We start from the raw sequence: 20,070 nt of genomic DNA, 5'->3' as shown, positions 1-20,070 counted from the left end.
AAGCACCGAGTCATGTCTGACCCTTGGGGTGACGCCCTCTAGCGTTTTCATGGCAGACTCAATACGGGGTGGTTTGCCAGTGCCTTCCCCAGTCATTACCGTTTACCCCCCAGCAAGCTGGGTACTCATTTTACCGACCGTAAAGGCCCTGGCCCTGGTCGAGGCCAGGTGCGCTTCCCTGGGGCCAGGAATACTAAAAAGCTATTGTGACAATGAGATATATAAAAACAGCAGACTTGAACAGAAATCAGCCGGGGGGGCGGGGAGGAAGCTGGGACAAGACTCTCATGCATCTCTGAGACAAGCTTCTATTTTAAAGTCAAATATACTGCACGTCGGACATTAGTCTTTAATGTTTGCAGACAATCTGGATAGCTTGAAAATAAGCTTGAGAAAACATGCTGTACAGCAAGAGGCCCCTCAGGAGCTACATGGTTTTTGAGGTCATTTCCAGCACAACAGGTCCAGAAATCTTACAAGCCATTAGAAAGGAAAAAAAACAGCAACCCTTAAATGCTTGCATGGCACCTTCCTTGGCTATCTTATTCTGATTCTGTTACTTACTCTGAATCGGAATCTTAAGCAGGTCTACCCAGAATTCCACTCAGGTCTTTTAAGTTGGGGGGGAGGGAGGGGGGGGAAGATCAGTTTAAATGCAGAAGGAGAAAGAAAAAGTATGGATGCTATTCAAATAAACCACCTCTACCATTTCTAGAAACTGTAATTATTTTTGCAAGCTGTGAAATTGCATGGTTCCTGAAAAACAACAAAGGAATGCAAACCATTGTTTGGAACCAGTAGAAACAGTTGGAAAGAGGGGTAAAAGTTTTGAATTGCCAAAGAATGTTTATTTCGAAATTTGACAAAGGAAAGCCCAGTTGCTGTTTAAGAAAACAAAAAACAAAAAGTCAGCCTCTCCATTTGTTTGTTTTTGTGGCATAAAATCCCAGACAGTCGAACTCCATTCACCTCACGCGCTGATAACTACAGACTGGTTTTGTTTTTTAGTTTTTTTATTGCCAGACATCATGATCTGAAAGAGTACCAGATCCAGGAAAGCAGCCAAACCAAATTCAGAGGCCCTTTTTCCAGTCAAACATTTTTATTTAAACCACGTTCCTAGAGAGATGTTACCATTGCATTGGAAAAAAAAAAAAAAAGAAACCAGATTGGTGATCTCTCCCTTGCAATTCTAGCTGATATTTTATGGTGTGATATGCAGAATGGAGATCTGACTGCAATTTCAGGGTGAAAAAAAGCCGTTTGTATTACGGCTGCTGGCAGTGAAATTTGACTTAAAACGACAGATCTTCCCTGTCACATATGTCCAACCCTGCTAAATTCAGGGAAAGAAATAACAAGATAAATAGGACGGCTTCAAAGTGAATACAATCTCAGAAAAAGAAGCCTATCCAAAGGCAATACAATAAACTTAATACTATCAAAAACAAGAATAGTATCTCCTTAATACGTTCTTTCTTTTCTCTGTCGGGACTTCTACCAGAATGGCAACCTGGTAGAAGAAGAAGAGTTGGTTCTTATATGCCGCTTTTCCCTACCCGAAGGAGGCTCAAAGCGGCTTACATTCACCTTCCCTTTCCTCTCCCCACAACAGATGCCCTGAGAGGTGGGTGAGGCTGAGAGAGCCCTGATATTACTGAAGAAGAAGAAGAATTGGTTCTTATATGCCGCTTTTCCCTACCCGAAGGAGGCTCAAAGCGGCTTACATTCACCTTCCCATTCCTCTCCCCACAACAGACACCCTGTGAGGTGGGTGAGGCTGAGAGAGCCCTGATATCGCTGCTCGGTCAGAACAGCTTTATCAGTGCCGTGGCGAGCCCAAGGTCACCCAGCTGGCTGCATGTGGGGGAGCGCAGAATCGAACCTGGCATGCCAGATTAGAAGTCCGCACTCCTGACAGGAGTCGACTGAAGATGGCGCCGTAAAAGCTGGACTTCTGTTCAGCTCTTAAGCCATGCCGAGGGTCAGGAGCATCTGCACCTGGCTGACCTGAGCAGATACGCAAATCTGCTCGCCGGTCGCCCCAGGAACCGGGAACGGCACCGAGGGTCCTACAGATCCGTGGGGAGGTTGGGATACCGACCTCCCCGGATCAACAGCGGCGTGTGCTCAAGGTCACGATGGCGTCCTTGTCGCAAACATCTAAGACAATAATAGAATATATCCTTTTAATAGATCATAAGAAAGATGGTAATAACTCCTAGATCAGGATTAATATGTGATGGGAATTGAATATGTATGTTAATATGTATGCTAAAAGAGGATGACAAACTATACTTCATAGGTATTAACAAGACGGCAGCAGTAACTCCTAGGTCAGGGCCAATTTATGAAGGGGACTGACCTTATATCATTTAAGATAATAACAGAATATATTCTTATAACAGATCATATTCTCATATGTATTAACAATCACTTTGCTAAGAAAAATGGTAAAAACTTCTAGATTAGGAATAATATGTGATGGGAACTGAATAAGTATGCTAAAAGAGATGGCAAACCACATCAGCTGGTCGCTCTTTTCTTAATTTTTCTGTAAATGCTTTATATAATAATAAATAATAAAACTATAAAAAAAAAGAAGTCCGCACTCCTAAACACTACACCAAACTGGTAATGTCCGTTTTCAATAGAAATCAACTTTCCTCAGTGGGAAGTCCTCCAATTAGTCAATTTTCAAATACAACTGATCTCTAGCCAATAGCTTATTTTAAACCAGTAGTGGCCACTGGCTCTAAGAAGCATGGGGAGAAATTCAGGGAAAGAACAAGAGGTGGGCCCACAAGACTCCAGGGGAGCAGGGAATTCCACATGATCCCCCCCCAATCACTGACGCTGGAGAGGCTCCTGTCCCCACCACGTACCACAGACAGTGATTCAAATGTGGACTTCGCTGCCAGAGGATGTTGTGATGGCCACAGGAATAAACATCTTTCAAAGCAGACTTGATAGATTCATGGAGAATAAGTCTATCAAGGGCTACTAGCCATGGTGAATGAAAAGAAACTTCATATTCAGAATCCCAGAGCCAGGAGGTAACATTGGGGGGGGGGGGGTGAAGGCCTCAGCCAATGGCAACTGTCTACTGATCCCTGGCCCCAAGGAAGCCTGTCTGGCCTGAACCAGGGCCAGGTTGTTCTCTGTCCTGGCCCCCATCTGGTGGAATGGGCTCCCAGAAGAGATCCAGGCCCTGTCAGAACTAATACAGTTCCGCAGGGCCTGTAAAATGGAGCTCATCCACCAGGCATTTGATAGGAGTCAGCAACAACATCTATGGGGCTCTAGAACCTCCTCCCATTTTAGACAGGCCCTCTCTGCAAGGTTGCAGGCATAAAATGTTAACTGTTGGAAAATGTTTACTGTTGCAAATCTTGGAGTTATTGTCTTTGTTGACGAGACTTCATTGTTAATGTACAGTTATTGAATTTATATTGTACCGTTACACAATTCACGTTCCCTGAGCTGCAAGGGAAAAAATAAATATTTAATTCAGTTCAGGTAATACACAGTTATTTATTTTGGGGGGAATTTTAATTTGAGACGTACCAAAGACATATTGAAGACTTCAAAGAAGAAGCTAGAAGCTTCAAAGAAGCTAAACTAGTCTGGAAAAGCAAAAATGAGGAAAAGGATTACCGTATACTATTTCAATTTCTCTCAAATGAAGCATTGCCAGCTGTGTAAGCTCTTCCAGCTAAACAAATATTAAGACTAAAAAACAGACACCACGTGATACCACGTTCCCCCCGAAACAAGTGTTCAAAAAACCTTTTGCATTCCCATCTCCTTTCCTAAACTACAGGCTGAAGCTAAAACAAGGAACAAGAATGTTAATTGGGTAAGTAAGATTTCAGCACTACTTACAAGTTTGGGGTTTTTGACTCTTCACCAAAGGAAATAGCTGAGCTGTATATGTTAAATTCAATGAATGAAATAAACACACGACGTTCCCTCAAAGACCAAATATTCACAAGTGCAGCTAATAAGTTGCTCTTCCAGAGCAAGAAAAAAAGCAATCTTGATGTTTTAAGAAAAAAATTGGAGGAGGGAGGACTTGCTCTTTGATGTCCACACACCGCTACAGGGTCAAATGTTGCTCCCATCCTGATTTCCTGCACAAATACTGGATGGAAGCTGTCCTCTTCAGCTGTGTTAGTCATGAGGAAATCCCTAGGGCCACTCCTGCATGTGTGTGAAAAAGCTGCATACAAACACACACACACAAACACACACAAAATGGTATTCCCAGCATCTTTGGGCCTTTTCTCACTCCCAGAGCCTGAGTTAGGATGCCATGGGAGAGGGAAGGGGATGGATTTTTCTGATTCCGGTTGGATGGGTTGAGAAAGGATTGCAGACAGATGAGCCTACGGGTTTTTTTTGTTTTGTTGTTTTTTGCTAATCTCACTGACAAACCTTCTCCCATCATCATCATCATCACATTTATTTCTCACCTCTCCCAAGACCGGCTCGTGACGGGTTACAAGTGTCCAATAAACCCCCCAATAAACAGGACAACAAAACCACGGACATGCTGGAGCCAACATGGCGGTAATTCTTATGAATGAATTCTTATGAATTAATGACCCTATCTTTTACAGTCTTGCTCAGGTCTTGGGGCCCTGGCTCCCTTGACAGAGTGAACCCATCTCATATTGAGTTCTCCGCTTCTCCTGCTGCCTTGGAATTTTCCTAGCATTATTGTCTTTTTCCAGTGAGCCTGGTCTTCTCGTAATGTGACCAAAGTCCAATAGCCTCCGTGTGGCTGTTTTAGCTTCCAGAACCCACTTATTTGTCTTTTTGGCAACCCGCAGGATCCATAAAACTCTCTTCCAACATCACACACACCCTGACCAGTGGCTTACCAGTGAGGGGTCCTTCTCCCCAGAGGTATAGGAAGGCATCTTGGAGTGAAAAACACCCAAAGACGCCTTCCAACTCTGAGGGAGAATCAGAATTTTACTTTTTTAAAAAGATGACAAGAATGAAGAATTAGAATGCCCTTAATAGTCTATAATATTACCTTCCAAATAACTAGAATCCATAGAAGCTATTCAGCAAATCCCTGGCATGTAAGACACGAAGGGGGCACAAGCTTCTCAGGGCTCGACATAGTCCTGGTCAGTGTTTGGGGTTGCACCATACCTCCCTTCTCTTCTGTAGTTCCAAGACAGCTGTGATGTTCTCTCTGGGATTGGAGGGAAGCCCCTTTAGGGTGGAGGGATTGTCCCCAAATTTGCTTAGTGGAGTGACAGGACCCAGACCAGGATATTAATTACAAAATTTAAGAGACAGGAATCGGCATCCAAATCTGCTTCAAAACCTTGATGATGTAAGGGAACATTTTCCACTGTGGGTTTGAGTCCTAATTAAAACCTTGATACAGACAGTAGACCTGAAACTATAGGAAAATCTGACCATTTCATTGGCCCTCTAGCATGCCAATATCATGACTTCACGAAGGAATGCAAAAGCAGTGACATCATTTGATTCTTAAACTGTGCTTTATTTCCACCAGCCTTTCCACTTTTTGCTTGTTTACAGTGTCGTCCCGGAGCTCAGGGATCCTGCATCCCTGTGCTAGTCTGAGGGTGCTAAGCTGTTATTCCAAAGCAACATAGAAAACGCCTAAATGTTCATAAACGCAAAACAAACCCATTCATTTCAAAGTTTCATCTAATTTTTTCTCCTCCCCCTCTCCCCCCAATCTAAGGACTAGCACATAAAATCTAGTGTTGTCTGCTTGGTGTAGTAGCTTCTGATCTGGAGAGCCAGGCTTGATTCCCCGCTCCCCCACATGCAGTCACCTGAGTGACCTTGGGCCAGTCACAGGCCTGTTACAGCTATTCTCACCCTCAGTCCCGCCTACCTCACAGGGTGTCTGTTGTGCGGACAGGAAGGGAAGGCGATTTTAAGCTACTCTGAGACTCCTTCGGATACTGAAAAGCAAGGTATAAAAACCAACTCTTCAAGTTAAATGAGATATTCTTGCTCCAAGAACTTGTATGAAGCCTGCCACAAAATTTCAGCCCAACATTCAGGTAAAAGTGCCTGCAACAGAGGGCACATATATTTAAGAACATAAGAAGAGCTAGATCAGACCACTGGTTCATCTAATCCAGCATCCTGTTGTACACAGTGGCCCACACAGTTCCTCTGGAAGGCCACCTACAGGGAGTAGAGGCCGAGGCTTTCCTGAGAACATCAGAAGAGTCCTGCTGGATCAGACCAGTCATCCATCTAGTCCAGGACCCCGTTACACGCAGTGGCCCACCAGGTCCTCTAGATGGACAACAACAAATCATAGAGGTCAAGGCCTCCTGGCTCTGGGATTCAGAGGATTAGTGCCTTTGACTGTGTAGGTTTCCCTCAGCCACGAAGGCTAATAGCCACTGACAGACTTATCTTCCATGAATCTAATAAATCCCTTAAAAGGTAAAACAAAAACAAAACAAAACCATGGAGGAAAGCATTGCGACAAGGCCAAAAGATGTTTTTGTTTCTGATCACGTAAAAAGATGCATTAGTGGATCTGACTGTAATAAGTAACCCATTCTCCTAATTCCCTCTTCTCAGTCAAAGGGGCAGACCCAAACAATAATGTCTTAGACAAAAACAATGGCACACAGAGAAGTCATTCCAAAACTGAAGGTAGTAATTAGACTTGCATAACTTCAGGTTGTAGCTAGGCTGGCTTTCAACTGATCTCCAGGTGGCAGAGATCAGTTCACCTGTAGAAGATGGCTGCCTTGGAAGGTGGACTCTGTGACATTATAGCCCACTGAAGTCCTTCCCTCCCCTGCCAAAACCCCACCCTCCTCAGGCTCCACTCCCAAAATCTCCAGGTATTCCCCTAGGCAGAGCTGACAATCCTAGTAGCAATAGTCAGCAAGACCTCATCAGGTTGGCACAGAGGACCTATTTATTCAGACTAAAGGTAAAGGTAAAGGTATCCCCTGTGCAAGCACCGAGTCATGTCTGACCCTTGGGGTCACGCCCTCCAGCGTTTTCATGGCAGACTCAATACGGGGTGGTTTGCCAGTGCCTTCCCCAGTCATGACCGTTTACCCCCCAGCAAGCTGGGTACTCATTTTACCGACCTCGGAAGGATGGAAGGCTGAGTCAACCTTGAGCCGGCTGCTGGGATTGAACTCCCAGCCTTATGGGCAAAGCTTTCAGACGGCTGCCTTACCACTCTGCGCCACAAGAGGCTCTTCTATTCAGACTACTGTGCCCCATTTAGGATCACACAGAGCAGGAGTAGGCAAGCGTAGTGGCTACAGTCTCTTTAAGAAATAAGAGGAACATGTTTTCACCTGCTGATTCCAATTGAAATCGGTTTTCATTTTGTACAGCTTCCTCCTTTGGAAACTTTGAACCGGCCTGGTGCGAGCAGATGTGCTCACCACCAAAACAGATGACGCTTTGAGCCTCGTCTTGTCTTTCCTTCTTCTCTTCAGGTGCTGCTGGTCAACCAGCCAACTGCTGGAGGAGGGAATTTCCTCACTAATTTCTGTGCCTCTGAAATGCACCAAATAATAAAAATTATCGCAGGAAGTCAAGAACGCTGAAAAAAATAGCACTTCGCCTATTGAGACTTGTAGCCTAAATCAGGACAGGAAGGCCTGGAGGATCATTGTCCATGGGATTGCGATGGGTCGGACACGACTTCGCACATAACAAGCCTAAATCAGCCCAGTGGGCACCTTTGGATTTCTGACATGGGATAGTGGGTGTAACCACAAAATGGCTACCACTGGAGGAAAGCAGAGGGAGGGAACCTAACTGCAGTGGACAAGAGGAGAAATTCTAGGGGAATACACCAGGAAAGAGGAGAATAAAAATTTTAAAATCCAGCTGCGGTTGTAGCTACTGCTGAGAACTGTCATTTTAATCTGCATGCCCAATGAGACTCTTGCTGTGAGGGAGCCCCTTTTACACAGCTAGTCTGAGAGTTTGGGCTGGGGTGTCGTGAGTACAATGATGACACCCAGCTCTATCTGCTAATGGGCCGCTGAATGGATACATCCCCAGTTTCATGGGCCAGGTGTCTGGAGGCTGTGACTGAGTGGCTCTGAAGCTTAATCCCTGGAAGATGGAGGTCCTGTGGCTAGGAAAGAAGGGACCAGGAGAGGAAGTGCATCTCCCCTGCCTATATGGAATTTTAGGGGCAATCTTCGATGCCTCCCTTTCTATGGAGCTTCAGATCACAAGGGTAGCTTACAATCTACGCTAGGCGATTGTACTAGCACCCTACCTGTTCCTGGAAGACCTCACTACAGTTATCCATACAATGGTCACCTCCAGATTGGATTTCTGTACCTTGCTCTACATGGGCTAACCTTGTCCCAGAAACTGCAGCTGATGCAAAATGAAGCTTCTTGGGTTCTCATGAGGACTCCATGGAGGGCACACATTTGACCTGCCCTCCAGCAGCAGCACTGGTTGCTGGTCAAGTTCCAGATCAGGTTCAAAGTCTTTAAGGCCCTTTGCAGTCTGGGCCCTATGTACTTGAGGCATTGTCTCTCCTGATATGTTCCTTGAAGAACATTTTGTTCTTCATTTTGTTCTTCAAGGCCCGATCGGTTGATAATCCCAGGACTCAAAGTCATCTGCCTGACCTCAGCCAGAGCCGAGCTTTTTCAGCATGGTGGAATGAGTCACCGAAAGATATCAGGGCAGGGCCTATCTCAGTTCTGCAGGGGTCTCATGTGGGTCTCTCTCCTCTCCTCTCAAGTTCCCCTCCCCTTTCAATTTTACCTTGCTCCCGTCAATTCTGCTAGCCAGACTGGAGATGATTGAGGGGTTGGGAGCTTTATAAGTTTTTATAGTATATAATTGTTTTATAAATTACTAGATATTAAGCCCGCTGTGGGCAAAATACAGCAGGCCCTAGCATGATGGGTGGGTGGAGGGATGGGGCGAAGGAAGGAGGAAAAGGAGAGAGACAGAAAGACAGAAAGAAAGGAAGATAGAGACAGAAGAAGAGGGAGAGAAACAGGTAGCCAGAAAGAGGCAGATGGAAGAGAGGGAGGAAGGGAGAAAGGGAAAAACAAAGTGAATGCTGGGAGGAAGGGAAGGAAAGGGCAAAGGGAATGCTGGGAGGAAGGAAAGGGCAAAGGGAATGCTGGGAGGAAGGGAGGAACAGAGGAAGGTAGGTGGCCTTGGGACCTTCTGCTGGGCCCAGGGGCAGGCTCGGCTGCTCCAGGGCCCGGCAGAAGGCTCGGGAAGGCGGCGGCAGGCTTTGAGGCCTACTGCCGGGCCGAGGAGCAGTCTCGGCTGCCCCAGGGCCCGGCAGAAGGCTCGGGACGGGGGCGTTGGGCTCCGCGGCCTACTACAAGGCCTAGGAGCAGCCGAGCCTGCTCCAGGGCCTGGCAGAAGGCTCGGGACGGGGGCGTTGGGCTCCGCGGCCTACTACAAGGCCTAGGAGCAGCCGAGCCTGCTCCAGGGCCTGGCAGAAGGCTCGGGACTTCGGGAGTGGGCTTTGTGGCCTTCTGGCGGGCCCAAGGGCAGGCAAGCCTGCCCCTGGGCCCGGCAGAAGGCTCCCTGGGCGAGGGGAAGCCGGCCGGAGGACTTACCGCTGGGGAAGGCTTCTTCCTCTGAGCGGGAACTCCCCGGCCGGCCCAGGCGAGGCTGGGCCAACCAGCTAATGGGGAGCCGCGCTTTGGGCGGCTCCCCATTGGCTGCTTGGCCCTCGAGTGACTCGAGTGGCCCGCCCTAGCTCCTCCCCACTTGCCCTTACTCCTTTATTCCTCCCGCTCCTCCGGAGCGGGGGAGGGTTAAAGATTTTCCTCTACTGCTGCAATCCGTCCTGAGTTCACTAGCAGAGAAGAGCAGCAGATAAGCCAAATAATAAATAAAAATTAAAACGATTTGAATGTTGAAAATATTAGAGCTCGGACACGGAGAAGCAAAGCTTAAGAAAAGGTTAAGGGCACAGTGGTACTGTGTTTTTTTAAATTACATCCTTCATATCCTAAAGCTGCTAAGTTATCCTGCAGTACACCAGTGTGTCACCTACCTTAGAGAGACACCGTTGACCATGTCTTTCGGTTTACAGGGCTTTGACGAGAGAGGAGAGGATGTGGGAGAAAGACTGAAGGGAGCCATCAGGCTGCTGATTATTTCACTCAGCTGAGCACTCTGGAACAGTTTCAAAGGAAAAGGGAAGGTTTATACATTGCAGCCTTGGACCCTCCCTTTTGAAAGATTCAACTTTGCCCCCGTTATTCAAAAATTATTTGACCTGCCCATTTTCCCAGGAAAGTCCTGCTGTGAATGTTTTTCATTCCATTTTGAAATCAAATTTAAGAATGCGTCAAGCACATATCTGAACAGGGTTTTCCCTGGCAAAGTCCTACACAATAGTGACACCATGACAATTACTTGGGAAAGACATGCCAATATTTACTGCTTTGAGAAGGAACCAAAGCGTCACAGGTTCTCTCTGCTATGGTTTAGGTTGATCGGGCTTCCGGTAATGAAAATTATCTTTATGGAATTAATACATTGGCACATTTGGTATAAAATCGAATGGAAACCGTTACCAAATTCCAGTTCTAATCCCATTCCCCTTTGAATACCTGTTTCTCTATGTTTCGGAGCAGCAGAGTCGGACTGCTTGGCGACATTTCAAAGTCATTTTCCGGCCATGCATCCTGCTTTTCAGGATGGGCTTGAGAATTCCCTGTGGTGTGTAACAAAGCTTCTTTGTCCGTCAATTGTGCGTGCTTCTTCAAGACATCCCTTGGAGTCGGGAGTTCTTCTAAGATCACCGTTCCCTAGATGAAAGCAATTGAAGACAGTCTGTAACAACGAACTGTCAGCTGTAATTCTCAGAAAGTACTGCTTGGGAAATCACCGGTTCCACCTTTCTCCCAAGGAGCGACACAAGTTATTCCAGGGGAAATAACTATCTGCCCATCACAGCCCAGCAAGCACAGAAGTTCAGCAATATTCCTTAAAAGGGGGTGCCCAAAATGGCACCATGGTGCCTGCTGACTCCCTTTTGGCCACCTGCTGACTGTTTTTAGGAAGTGGGCGAGACCAGGTAAGGTATTTGCTCAGCAAGGCTTCTGATTGACTACTGGAGACTTAATCGGCTGTGCGGATTTTTTTTTTAATGCTGCTTTGGCAGCAGCTGCCATCACAGCAAATGGATCTACACTGAGTTACAGTGGCAATCATTTTTGGCCTGTTCTGTCTTCTATGACCATTCTGTAGCAGTCATTTTGTTGTTGTTTTGTTGCCCACCATTTTGGGTCTGAATTCCAAATTCAGGAGTCCTGCTTTAGAACTTATTTCCTAATTCAGCCTCCCGCCCTGCTGATAGTCCGCCAGGTCTATGGTTGAGGCCGGGGGCGGTGAGGAAGATCGAGCCCCCCCCACTCCGGTGTTAAGCAACAACAAGTCATCTCAACCCTCCTTCCTCCCCCTTTTAGAGGTAAGGATGGGTGGGGTGATATTCTGTCATGTTCTTTTTTCTATTGTAATTTTATGTTTTGGGTTTTTGTGTCCTTTTAATGGGGGTTTTAATGGGTTTTATTGGATGTCTGTAACCCGCCATGAGCCAGCTCCAAGAGTGGCAGGGAATAATAATAATAATAATAATAACAATAACAATAACAATAACAATAATAATAATAATAATAATAATAATAATAAATAATAATAATAATAATAATCGGGTTTTAGAAGTGAATTCATTTTGGACTAGTATCATATTCACTTTCATAAATGTTACATAATAAATTCTGTTTAGAAACCGTGGGAAAAAGGCAAAATTTGGGGTTGGACTTTCCATTGTTGAAAACAGGAGGAGTCTGTCCCCTCTGACCACAGGAGTTGCAGGTGGGAAGTCAAATGGCACGAGAGCTATAGTGAGGATGGAAACCAAGTGAGACTGAGTGAAAAAGTTGGCTGGATGAAACGGACTGATCAAACAATAAATTGATTATTTGAAGAACTTTCCCCCCCCCTTACTGGATGACAATACCTTGGCGGCACGGATCTGCCTGTGGAGGTCAGTGAGTTGTTGGATTTTGAACTCTATTTCCGAAATCTGAGCTTGAAGCCATGTCCAGCGGCAGCCAATTTTAGCTCTGTCCACCAGCCATTGCCAGTCAGATCTATATTTACTGGGAAGAACACAGAACGAAAGGATGACACCCAGCTTCACAAAGGCAACTTCAATGTCCTAGCTGCCAACCTGTATCCAAGGAAATCTAGCATGGCAGACAGGTAATTTGTCAGAACCTCAGCTCTAAGCAGCATGTACCCCACCCACCCCCAAGTAATATAATCAGCACTTTCCTCCAATTATAACCAGCTCCATTTTTTACTTCAGAGAACTGAAAATAAAATCAGAAGCATTAGTGAAAACTGGAGCATGTTTAAAAACAGAAAATGACCAGCAAGTGAACTGTGAGATGCTCATGGGGGCATTGTAAGATTTCTACTCCCCACACTATTTACTCTTTCTCTGCTCTTGGGAGCCACTTTTTGTTTCCATCTCTTCTTTCCACTCACCCATTTACTTGCCTTTCTCTTTCCCTTCAGTCTTCCTTCCTTCTCTTCTTCTAGAACCCCTTCACTTTTCCTCCCATGTACCTTCCTTTTCCAGCCCCCCCCCTTCAGCTTCTTCTGCTTCTCTCCTACTTTTGTTTCCTCCCTTCTCTTCTATCTTTTCCAGTCTCTCCCCCTTTCCCAGCCTATGACTGACAGAAATTAATGCTTACACAGCTTGGATTTATTGGTACAGTTGCTTAGCAACACTACAAAACGGCCACAGAGATCTCAGAACTGTAGCCCCATGAAACAGCAGTGGGTAATCATCTCTAAATGCTACAGAGGCTGCACCTATTCTGGGGGAGGGAAGCTGTTTAACCCCATTGTATGTAAGTGTTTAGATTTGTAAACTTTGACCCTCCTACGGATTTATAGAAAATTTCCCCCTCTGTCCTGTATGGATTTCCCCCCGACTTTCACAATCTAGAACCTTGTTTAGAATTGGATATAATAATTACATATCCATCAGTTAGCTATGCCATATCCATGGAAACATTCCTATGTGAACATCGCTATGAAGATAAGACCATGATGTGTCATTATTACTTGGAAATGAATATTGCTTTCGAAACATTTGGGTCTCTAACTAACCTCTGTATTTTTATAAATGGAAAAACAATTCATCTTGAGAAACACAATGTGACCGCAAACAAACATTAGCAACAAAAAGCTTCATAAAACAGCAGTTCATTAAGCAAACACAGGGGCCTCAAGCAGAGAACTCAAAAAATCTACTTGGGAAACAGTTCCTTCAAATTTAAGAAGCGTGGTCTCTAGCCTAGAATGCACTTTAACTCACACATTCCTGAAGGTGCAAGCTTCCATTAACTTCGACAAACTCCGGGGGGGGGGGGCTAAGGTGACACATCGGAAAAATATGCAGACAATTATGGCCACAGGGGAGGTTAGAGCATTTAATAGGTAAACAAAAGAATCTTTACGTCATAGGCTGCAACATGCCCTCTCCTGGGCTTCTTACTGTGGCCTCCAAATAATCTGTGAATTCCAGTCCACGAACAATCTGGAAATACTGTACTGATAGATCACTTATTAACAGAACAGAACATTTACAAGATGCACAAAATCATCAGACACTCTCTTTGCGGCCGATCATTCAGCGATAACGAGAAAGTGGAATGAGCTCCCTGAAGAGCTATGGGCCCTGCAGAAGATTTCAGCATGCCACAGGGCCTGCAAGATGGAGCTCTTCCGCCAGGCATATGGTTGAGGCCATGGTAGGATCCCGGAGTTACCATCAGTGGATGCCTTAACATCAGTTAGATCAAGACCCTCGCTCCCAATGAAAGAGAGTTATTGGCCCCAGTTGGACAGTGGGAGAGGTTGGGGGAGGGGAGGGGTTTAGAACTCCGTATCACCATCTTTTAATGTTAATGTCAATGTTCATTGTATACTTTCAAGGCGTTTTAGAGGACTGGACTAGTTTTTGTTTTATTGTAAACCGCCATAAGTCCGAATCGAGTGCAGCGGTATATAAGTACAAAAATATATAAATAAATAGCTAAATAAATCAAGAAATACCTTAAATCCTGCCCGAATATTATCAAACAACTTCAATCCTGCCCAAGTATTCGCAAACAACAGACCTCAGTGATTCTATCAGCCTAGCAAATGTGAGTTATTAAATAATAAAAGGCTGGCAGATTCTGGCCTTGTATTTCATTTATACAGCAAGAGCTTCCTTTTTTTTGAAGATGTACATATTCCACTTATTGGGAACCTGAGCACATGTAACTTTCTGCAGGATTGCTATGTAGGAATGCTGAAATTCTTTGACACTTACACTGCCACAACTCTTCTGGAAACCTGATCATCCTCATCTTCGCTGGAGCTGCTACAAGTGGCATCAGAATCCACACTCTTTTCCACTTGAGACAGGAGGCCAGTTGTGGAGCGAGCAAACACCTGGATGTCACCGGGGGCGACAGTGAAATCCCGCTGTAGGTGTTTATTCGCAATCGCCTCGAGATTATTGCCTTCTGTTGTAATTTCAGCATATCGGTGACCACTGCCATCCAACGTTCTGTTGGGATGATGAAAAGCTTTCATCCTCTGTAGCTGATGTCTCACAAAGCATTTCATTTGCTGGTCACAGAGCTTGACGACATGTTTTGCCAAGAGGATCTGCAAGTGCTTCTGAGTTCTTTTGGCCCGGCTTAGCAAAGCCTGTTGCTTATTTACGCATTGGAGCAAGCGGGAATTCAACTCCTGCTCTTTACTGCTGGAACTGCTGTCCATTTCGGTTTCCTGGGCTTCGTGGTGAGGGAAGACTTTTCCTTCTTTCATTTCGGTGTTTCCAGAGAAAGGCTTCCCGAAAAAGCCATGATTCCAGTGCCACTTGCAGTTAGGAACCTGCCTTTCTTCCACGTGACCAGACGCAGCTATGCGTGGCTCCAAAAGCTTCCCCGCCTCTGAAGAGTTCTGCATGGCTGCCACTAATAAACTTTCCCCTTCTCTAGACTCAGGATTAATAATCTGACTGAAGTGTGTATTTGTGCTGTTACATAAAGGATTTCTCATCCTGGAACAGTTTTGCTCTTCCAAGCTCCTCTGCATACAATGCTTATTGTATATACTGGGAGAAGAATTGGAGTTCTTTAATAGGGGATAATGTTTAGAAGGCTGGGAGCCAAAGCACTTTAAATCAAAGAGATCCCTTTGGAGACTGGATTGTGGGGCGGGGAACCCCAGCACCGAGTACGTGATCTGTGCCACGGAATCCTCCTTTATCTTCCCTTTGATAGTTTTGGCGTTTCCCACCTCCAGCGTTTCATTGGACTCTGTAACTTTTGAAGACAACGACGAGGCTAAACAGATGCCATGACTTTTCATTACTTTCTCTCGGAGGGCAGGTGTCATAGCTGCTCTGAGTGGTATACGCTAAATCTGTAAGAAAAACAAACAAAACAAATAGGAACTTAGACTGTCATATTCTGATCCCATTCCTAAGGTGCCATAAATGTTGGATATAACCTTAGATATCCCTGCAAAAACCATTGTTATTCAGAAGGCTTCGGTTAACCAATACGGTCCAGAGGGCAAGCTCCTCTTCCTGTGCATTGGGGTATGTTTGTGCCCTACCTCTGCAGCTGGCCTCTGTTAAAGCCATATGCTCCTCCCCCAAGCAGACTTTGAGAACCCTACACATTTAACATGGCTTACATCAAATTCAGAAACAAAAATAATCTCATGTCAACAAGAAAAGGAATCGGTCCACAACTGCCACTCACAGGCCAACAGGTGCTCATCAGAATAAAGCTCCCCTTTACAGAGATTGTAACATCTGAGTCTTTCTTACGTTCTTGGGATTTCACATGTTGCCCCTGGGCATACCTCATGGGCAGCCAAGTAGGCTTTCCAGGTCCCTCCTGGCAGCTGGCAGGGTTGCCAGCTCCATGTTGGGAAACTCCTGGAGATTTGCAGGTGGAGCCTAGGGAGGACAGAACCTCAGTGGGGTACAAATGCTATGGAGTCTACCATCCAAAGCCTCCATTTTCACCAGGGGAGGGTCCCCAGGTCCCATCTGGAAACTGGCATCCCTAGTACCCACTGAGAAAGCTCAAGCCCAGGCAATGGCAGTTCTGAGTGGAGGAACGACCATCAATCTCTCCTCAAAGCTGCATTGGGGGACACATTAGAGATTTCAGGACTCCAGTGGGGGCCAGAGGCAGGTTGGGAAACTCCAGGAGATTTGGGAACAGAGCTTGGGGAGCACAGGGGCCTCAGTGGGATCCAGCGCCAAAGCATCCATTTTCTCCAGGGGAACTGATTTCTATACACTGGAGCTGATCTGCAATTCCAAGGGATCCCTAGCAGCCTGAAGAGACATATGGGAGGTGGTCCAACAGATACGGAAGTCACAGGCCACGAAGAGCTTTAAAGGCTAACGTCAGAATTATGAATAGGTCACAAAAAAATTCAAATTGGCAGCCAATGTGGTGATTTAAATTCGAACCCCTACCAACAGACGGAATTCGACACCATTTGGAGCTGACATAGACACAGCAGTCCAGTTCTGAGGTTATCGTATCACATGTGAGCGTGCCTGTGGGCTGTTTCCATGGCATTTTAAGTGGGAAAAGATATCCTTTGCTTCTGGGTTGATCTAGATCTCCAGCAGGAGAACTGGATCTAACAGAACTCCTCAGCTTCTAACTGCCGCTGCATGCCTGAGCAGTTATGGAATTAGAATTTCAGAAGGGCAATGTGAGCTAGGCCATTTCAAGGTGTAGATCAGGGGCACTCAACCTGTGGTCCTCCAGATGTTCATGGACTACAATTCCCATGAGCCCCTGCCAGCAAACACTGGCAGGGGATCATGGGAATTGTAGTTCATGGACATCTGGAGGACCACAGGTTGACTACCCCTGGTGTAGATCAGTGGTCCCCAACCTTTTTATCACCGGGGACCACACAACGCTTGACAATTTTACTGAGGCCCGCTGGGGGGGGTAGTTTACTCCTCTACTCTCAACCACTGCCCTAGCGCTCTGTGACTCAGGTCGCTATGGTAATGTTTAAACATTCCTTCAGCCGTCTGCAATCAAGTGAGTGCTCCTAAGTGCTGGGACTCGGGGGGGGGGGCAGCCGAGGCGGCGCTTCTGCTCAGGCAGGCGGGGTGGCTGGGGCGGGGGAGGGAGGCACAGCCGTTGGCATGCCAGTGAGTGCAGGCACGCACATGTGCGCCTGCCAGATCGGATCGTTGATGAAGTAAAGGGCCGGGGGGGGGGGAGAGAATGTGTCCTTCACGGCCCACCTCCAATTAGTTGATGGACCACATGTGGTCCGCAGCCCACAGGTTGGGGATCGCTAGTGTAGATAACATCAGGGCATGTAAGGCTGCCGTTCGGCCGGCGTGATCTGTGGTATTGTTTTAAAACATCTCATATTTCCATCCATAGAAGATTTCAATTTTATCCTATTTTTCTATCATACATTAAAGGTATCCCCTGTGCAAGCACCGAGTCATGTCTGACCCTTGGGGTGACGCCCTCTAGCGTTTTCTTGGCAGACTCAATACGGGGTGGTTTGCCAGTGCCTTCCCCAGTCATTACCGTTTACCCCCCAGCAAGCTGGGTACTCATTTTACCGACCTCGGAAGGATGGAAGGCTGAGTCCACCTTGGACCGGCTGCTGGGATTGAACTCCCAGCCTCATGGGCAAAGCTTTCAGACGGCTGCCTTACCACTCTGCGCCACAAGAGGCTCGTATCATACATTACACTTAACTAATAATGTCAATTTCAACCTAAGGTTTTTCACATTCAATAACATAGGATCCCCTGTGAAATGAGCCTCTTGTGGCGCAGAGTGGTAAGCGGCAGAAATGCTGTCTGAAGCTGTCTGTCCATGAGGTTGGGAGTTCAATCCCAGCAGCTGGCTCAAGGTTGACTCAGCCTTCCATCCTTCTGAGGTCAGTAAAACGAGTACCCAGCTTGCTGGGGGGTAAAACGGTAATGACTGGGAAAGGTCCTGGCAAACCACCCCGTATTGAGTCTGCTTGATTGACTTCATTCTCCCCAATGGGAATCCAAGCAATTCCTCTTTCTCCTGTTTTCTTTTTTATCCTCATTTTATCCTTTTATCCTCATAACCGGCAAGGAAGGTTAGGTTAAGTTTGTGTTGCTGGCCCAAGGCCACCCAGCTAGCTTCCATGGCAGAGTGGAGAATCTGTATCTTCCAGGTCTAACCACAACTAACCCTTCAGGGAATTTGGAAGCCACTCAAAAGGCAACCGGGAAGAAATTTAGAGCCACAAAAGTCAATTCTAGTGCGTACAAAACAAACTCTGATCCCTACAAGTTCACACATGCACGCTCAGAGAGCAGACAAGATGTGTAGCTGTGTGTTTGCAGTAGCAGAAAAAAGCAAGAGTCCATGAACACCTCAAAGATTAATATAATTTATGGCAGGAGAGGAGCTTCTGTACATCGCTGCTCGTTTCTTCCGTAGAAAACGGCAAGAACTCAGTAGTGCCTTAATTTGTGGCAGAGGAGGCGCTTCTGCAAGTCGCAGCTCAGATGCAGTTAAAATGTGTGCATGCACTCCAAAGCTCACGCCTCGAGTAAATCCTTCTTGGTCTAAAAGGTGCCATAGGATTCACGTTTTGTTGTACTACTTCAGACCAACAGAGCGACCCATTTGGATCTAGCTAGACTGCGAGTCCATCTGCCAGCCAAAAACCTCCATTCTGCAGACAGAAGACAAAAACTGGATCCCTGTCACACAAGAGGGGTAGCTACAGTTGCCAACCTCCAGGTGGGACCTGGAGATCTCCCCAAATCACTGCTGATTTCCAGATGAGAGGAGAAAATCGGCGCTTTTACAAGGCGGACTCCATGGCATTCGGCCCCACTGAGATATCTCGCCTCCCCCCTCCCAAATCTCCTGGAAGTTCACACTCCACAGCAAGCAACCGTGAAAAGTCCGAGACCAGGATGTCCGCAAGTGGCGCGCCAAAGCGGTGCCCACGCGACACGTGTCACGAACCGCCCCCGCCCGCAAACAACTTTTTTGTCCCGACCCGCCCGCTTCTTTTTTTTTTCCTCCCCCACGTCACGCCCCGCCCCTCCCCGGCCAACCAATCAGGGGAGCGCGGGAGGAGGCAGGCGATGTCTCCCTCCCCGCCTCCCACGGCCACGCCTCCTCCGGGCGCCCCGCCTCCCTCGGCGCCCTCTCGCCGCCGTTGAAACCCGAAGGCGGAGCGGGGGAGGGGAGGCAGTTGGCTTCCCCGCTCCCCACCTCCCCCCCCAAGCCCACTCCCCACATTTTCTGAGGGGAGAAACCGCCCCGCCAAGCGCCGCACTCGCCTGCTGCCCCGCTGCGGTCGCCCCCCTCCTGCCCGGTCCCGGCGGCGTCGCGCTCCTTCCCCCGCTCCCTCCGTCGCTCCGTCAACAGTCGCTCGGCCGCCCAAACAGCCACCTCAGCTGCCAAGGCTGAAGCGGGGCGGGCGGGGCCGCCGGCGGCCTCCCTCGGCCAATCGCGCGGCGCGGGGGGCGGGGCTATGTAAATGAGGCGGAGGATTCTGGCGGGGCTTTTGGCCGCCTCGTGGGGACTGCCCGCCGGTCCGATCTCTCCCCTCTTCCCTGCCCAGGCGGGGCTGCCTCCGTGCGGGAGGGCTGGCTTCGCGAAAGGCAGGGCTGGAATCTGGAAAACTGGGTTGAATCCCTCTCTCCTTCGCAGGCTGCCAACTGGGTGACCTTGGGCCCGTCACAGTCCTGATAGGGCTGTTCTTGCGGAGCTCTCAGTCCCACTTTACCTCACAGGGTGCCTGTCGTGGGGAGAGAAGGGGATCGGAAGCTGCTTTGAGACTCCTCCTGGTAGAGAAAAGTGGCAAATAGAAAAAAAAACAACTCTTCTCCAAGGGAGCAGAGCTTTCTAGCCTGGAGCACTGCACAAGGGAGACTCCGCTGTGGGGGAAAGGCCTTGTCCTGCAATCCAATGCGCTGCAGTAGAGAGGAAACTC

At 47.3% G+C, this 20,070-nt stretch overlaps 1 protein-coding gene across 3 annotated transcripts in view; it reads right to left on the bottom strand.

The window, feature by feature from the left end:
* The window catches only part of LOC143828367 (KAT8 regulatory NSL complex subunit 1-like protein), a 36,602-nt gene extending 17,039 nt beyond the window's left edge, over positions 1–19,563 (bottom strand). Inside the window, exons 1-6 of one of the 3 annotated variants that reach the window (XM_077318745.1) lie at positions 19,415–19,563; positions 14,390–15,492; positions 12,017–12,158; positions 10,605–10,802; positions 10,043–10,164; positions 7,338–7,542 (exon numbers count right to left, since the gene is read on the bottom strand). In XM_077318745.1, coding sequence (XP_077174860.1) covers positions 7,338–7,542; positions 10,043–10,164; positions 10,605–10,802; positions 12,017–12,158; positions 14,390–15,465 — 1,743 coding nt within the window. In that variant the 5' untranslated portion in view covers positions 15,466–15,492; positions 19,415–19,563. Of the gene's footprint in view, positions 1–7,337; positions 7,543–10,042; positions 10,165–10,604; positions 10,803–12,016; positions 12,159–14,389; positions 15,493–16,567; positions 16,590–18,708; positions 19,073–19,414 lie in introns of those variants that run through there. The other 2 variants (XM_077318747.1, XM_077318746.1) reach the window with 2 other exon arrangements.
* Positions 19,564–20,070: the final 507 nt, after the last annotated feature.

This window comes from Paroedura picta, unplaced genomic scaffold (assembly GCF_049243985.1).
Source record: "Paroedura picta isolate Pp20150507F unplaced genomic scaffold, Ppicta_v3.0 Ppicta_v3_sca22, whole genome shotgun sequence".
NCBI lineage: Eukaryota > Metazoa > Chordata > Lepidosauria > Squamata > Gekkonidae > Paroedura > Paroedura picta.
This window is presented reverse-complemented; position numbering and strand designations above follow the sequence as displayed.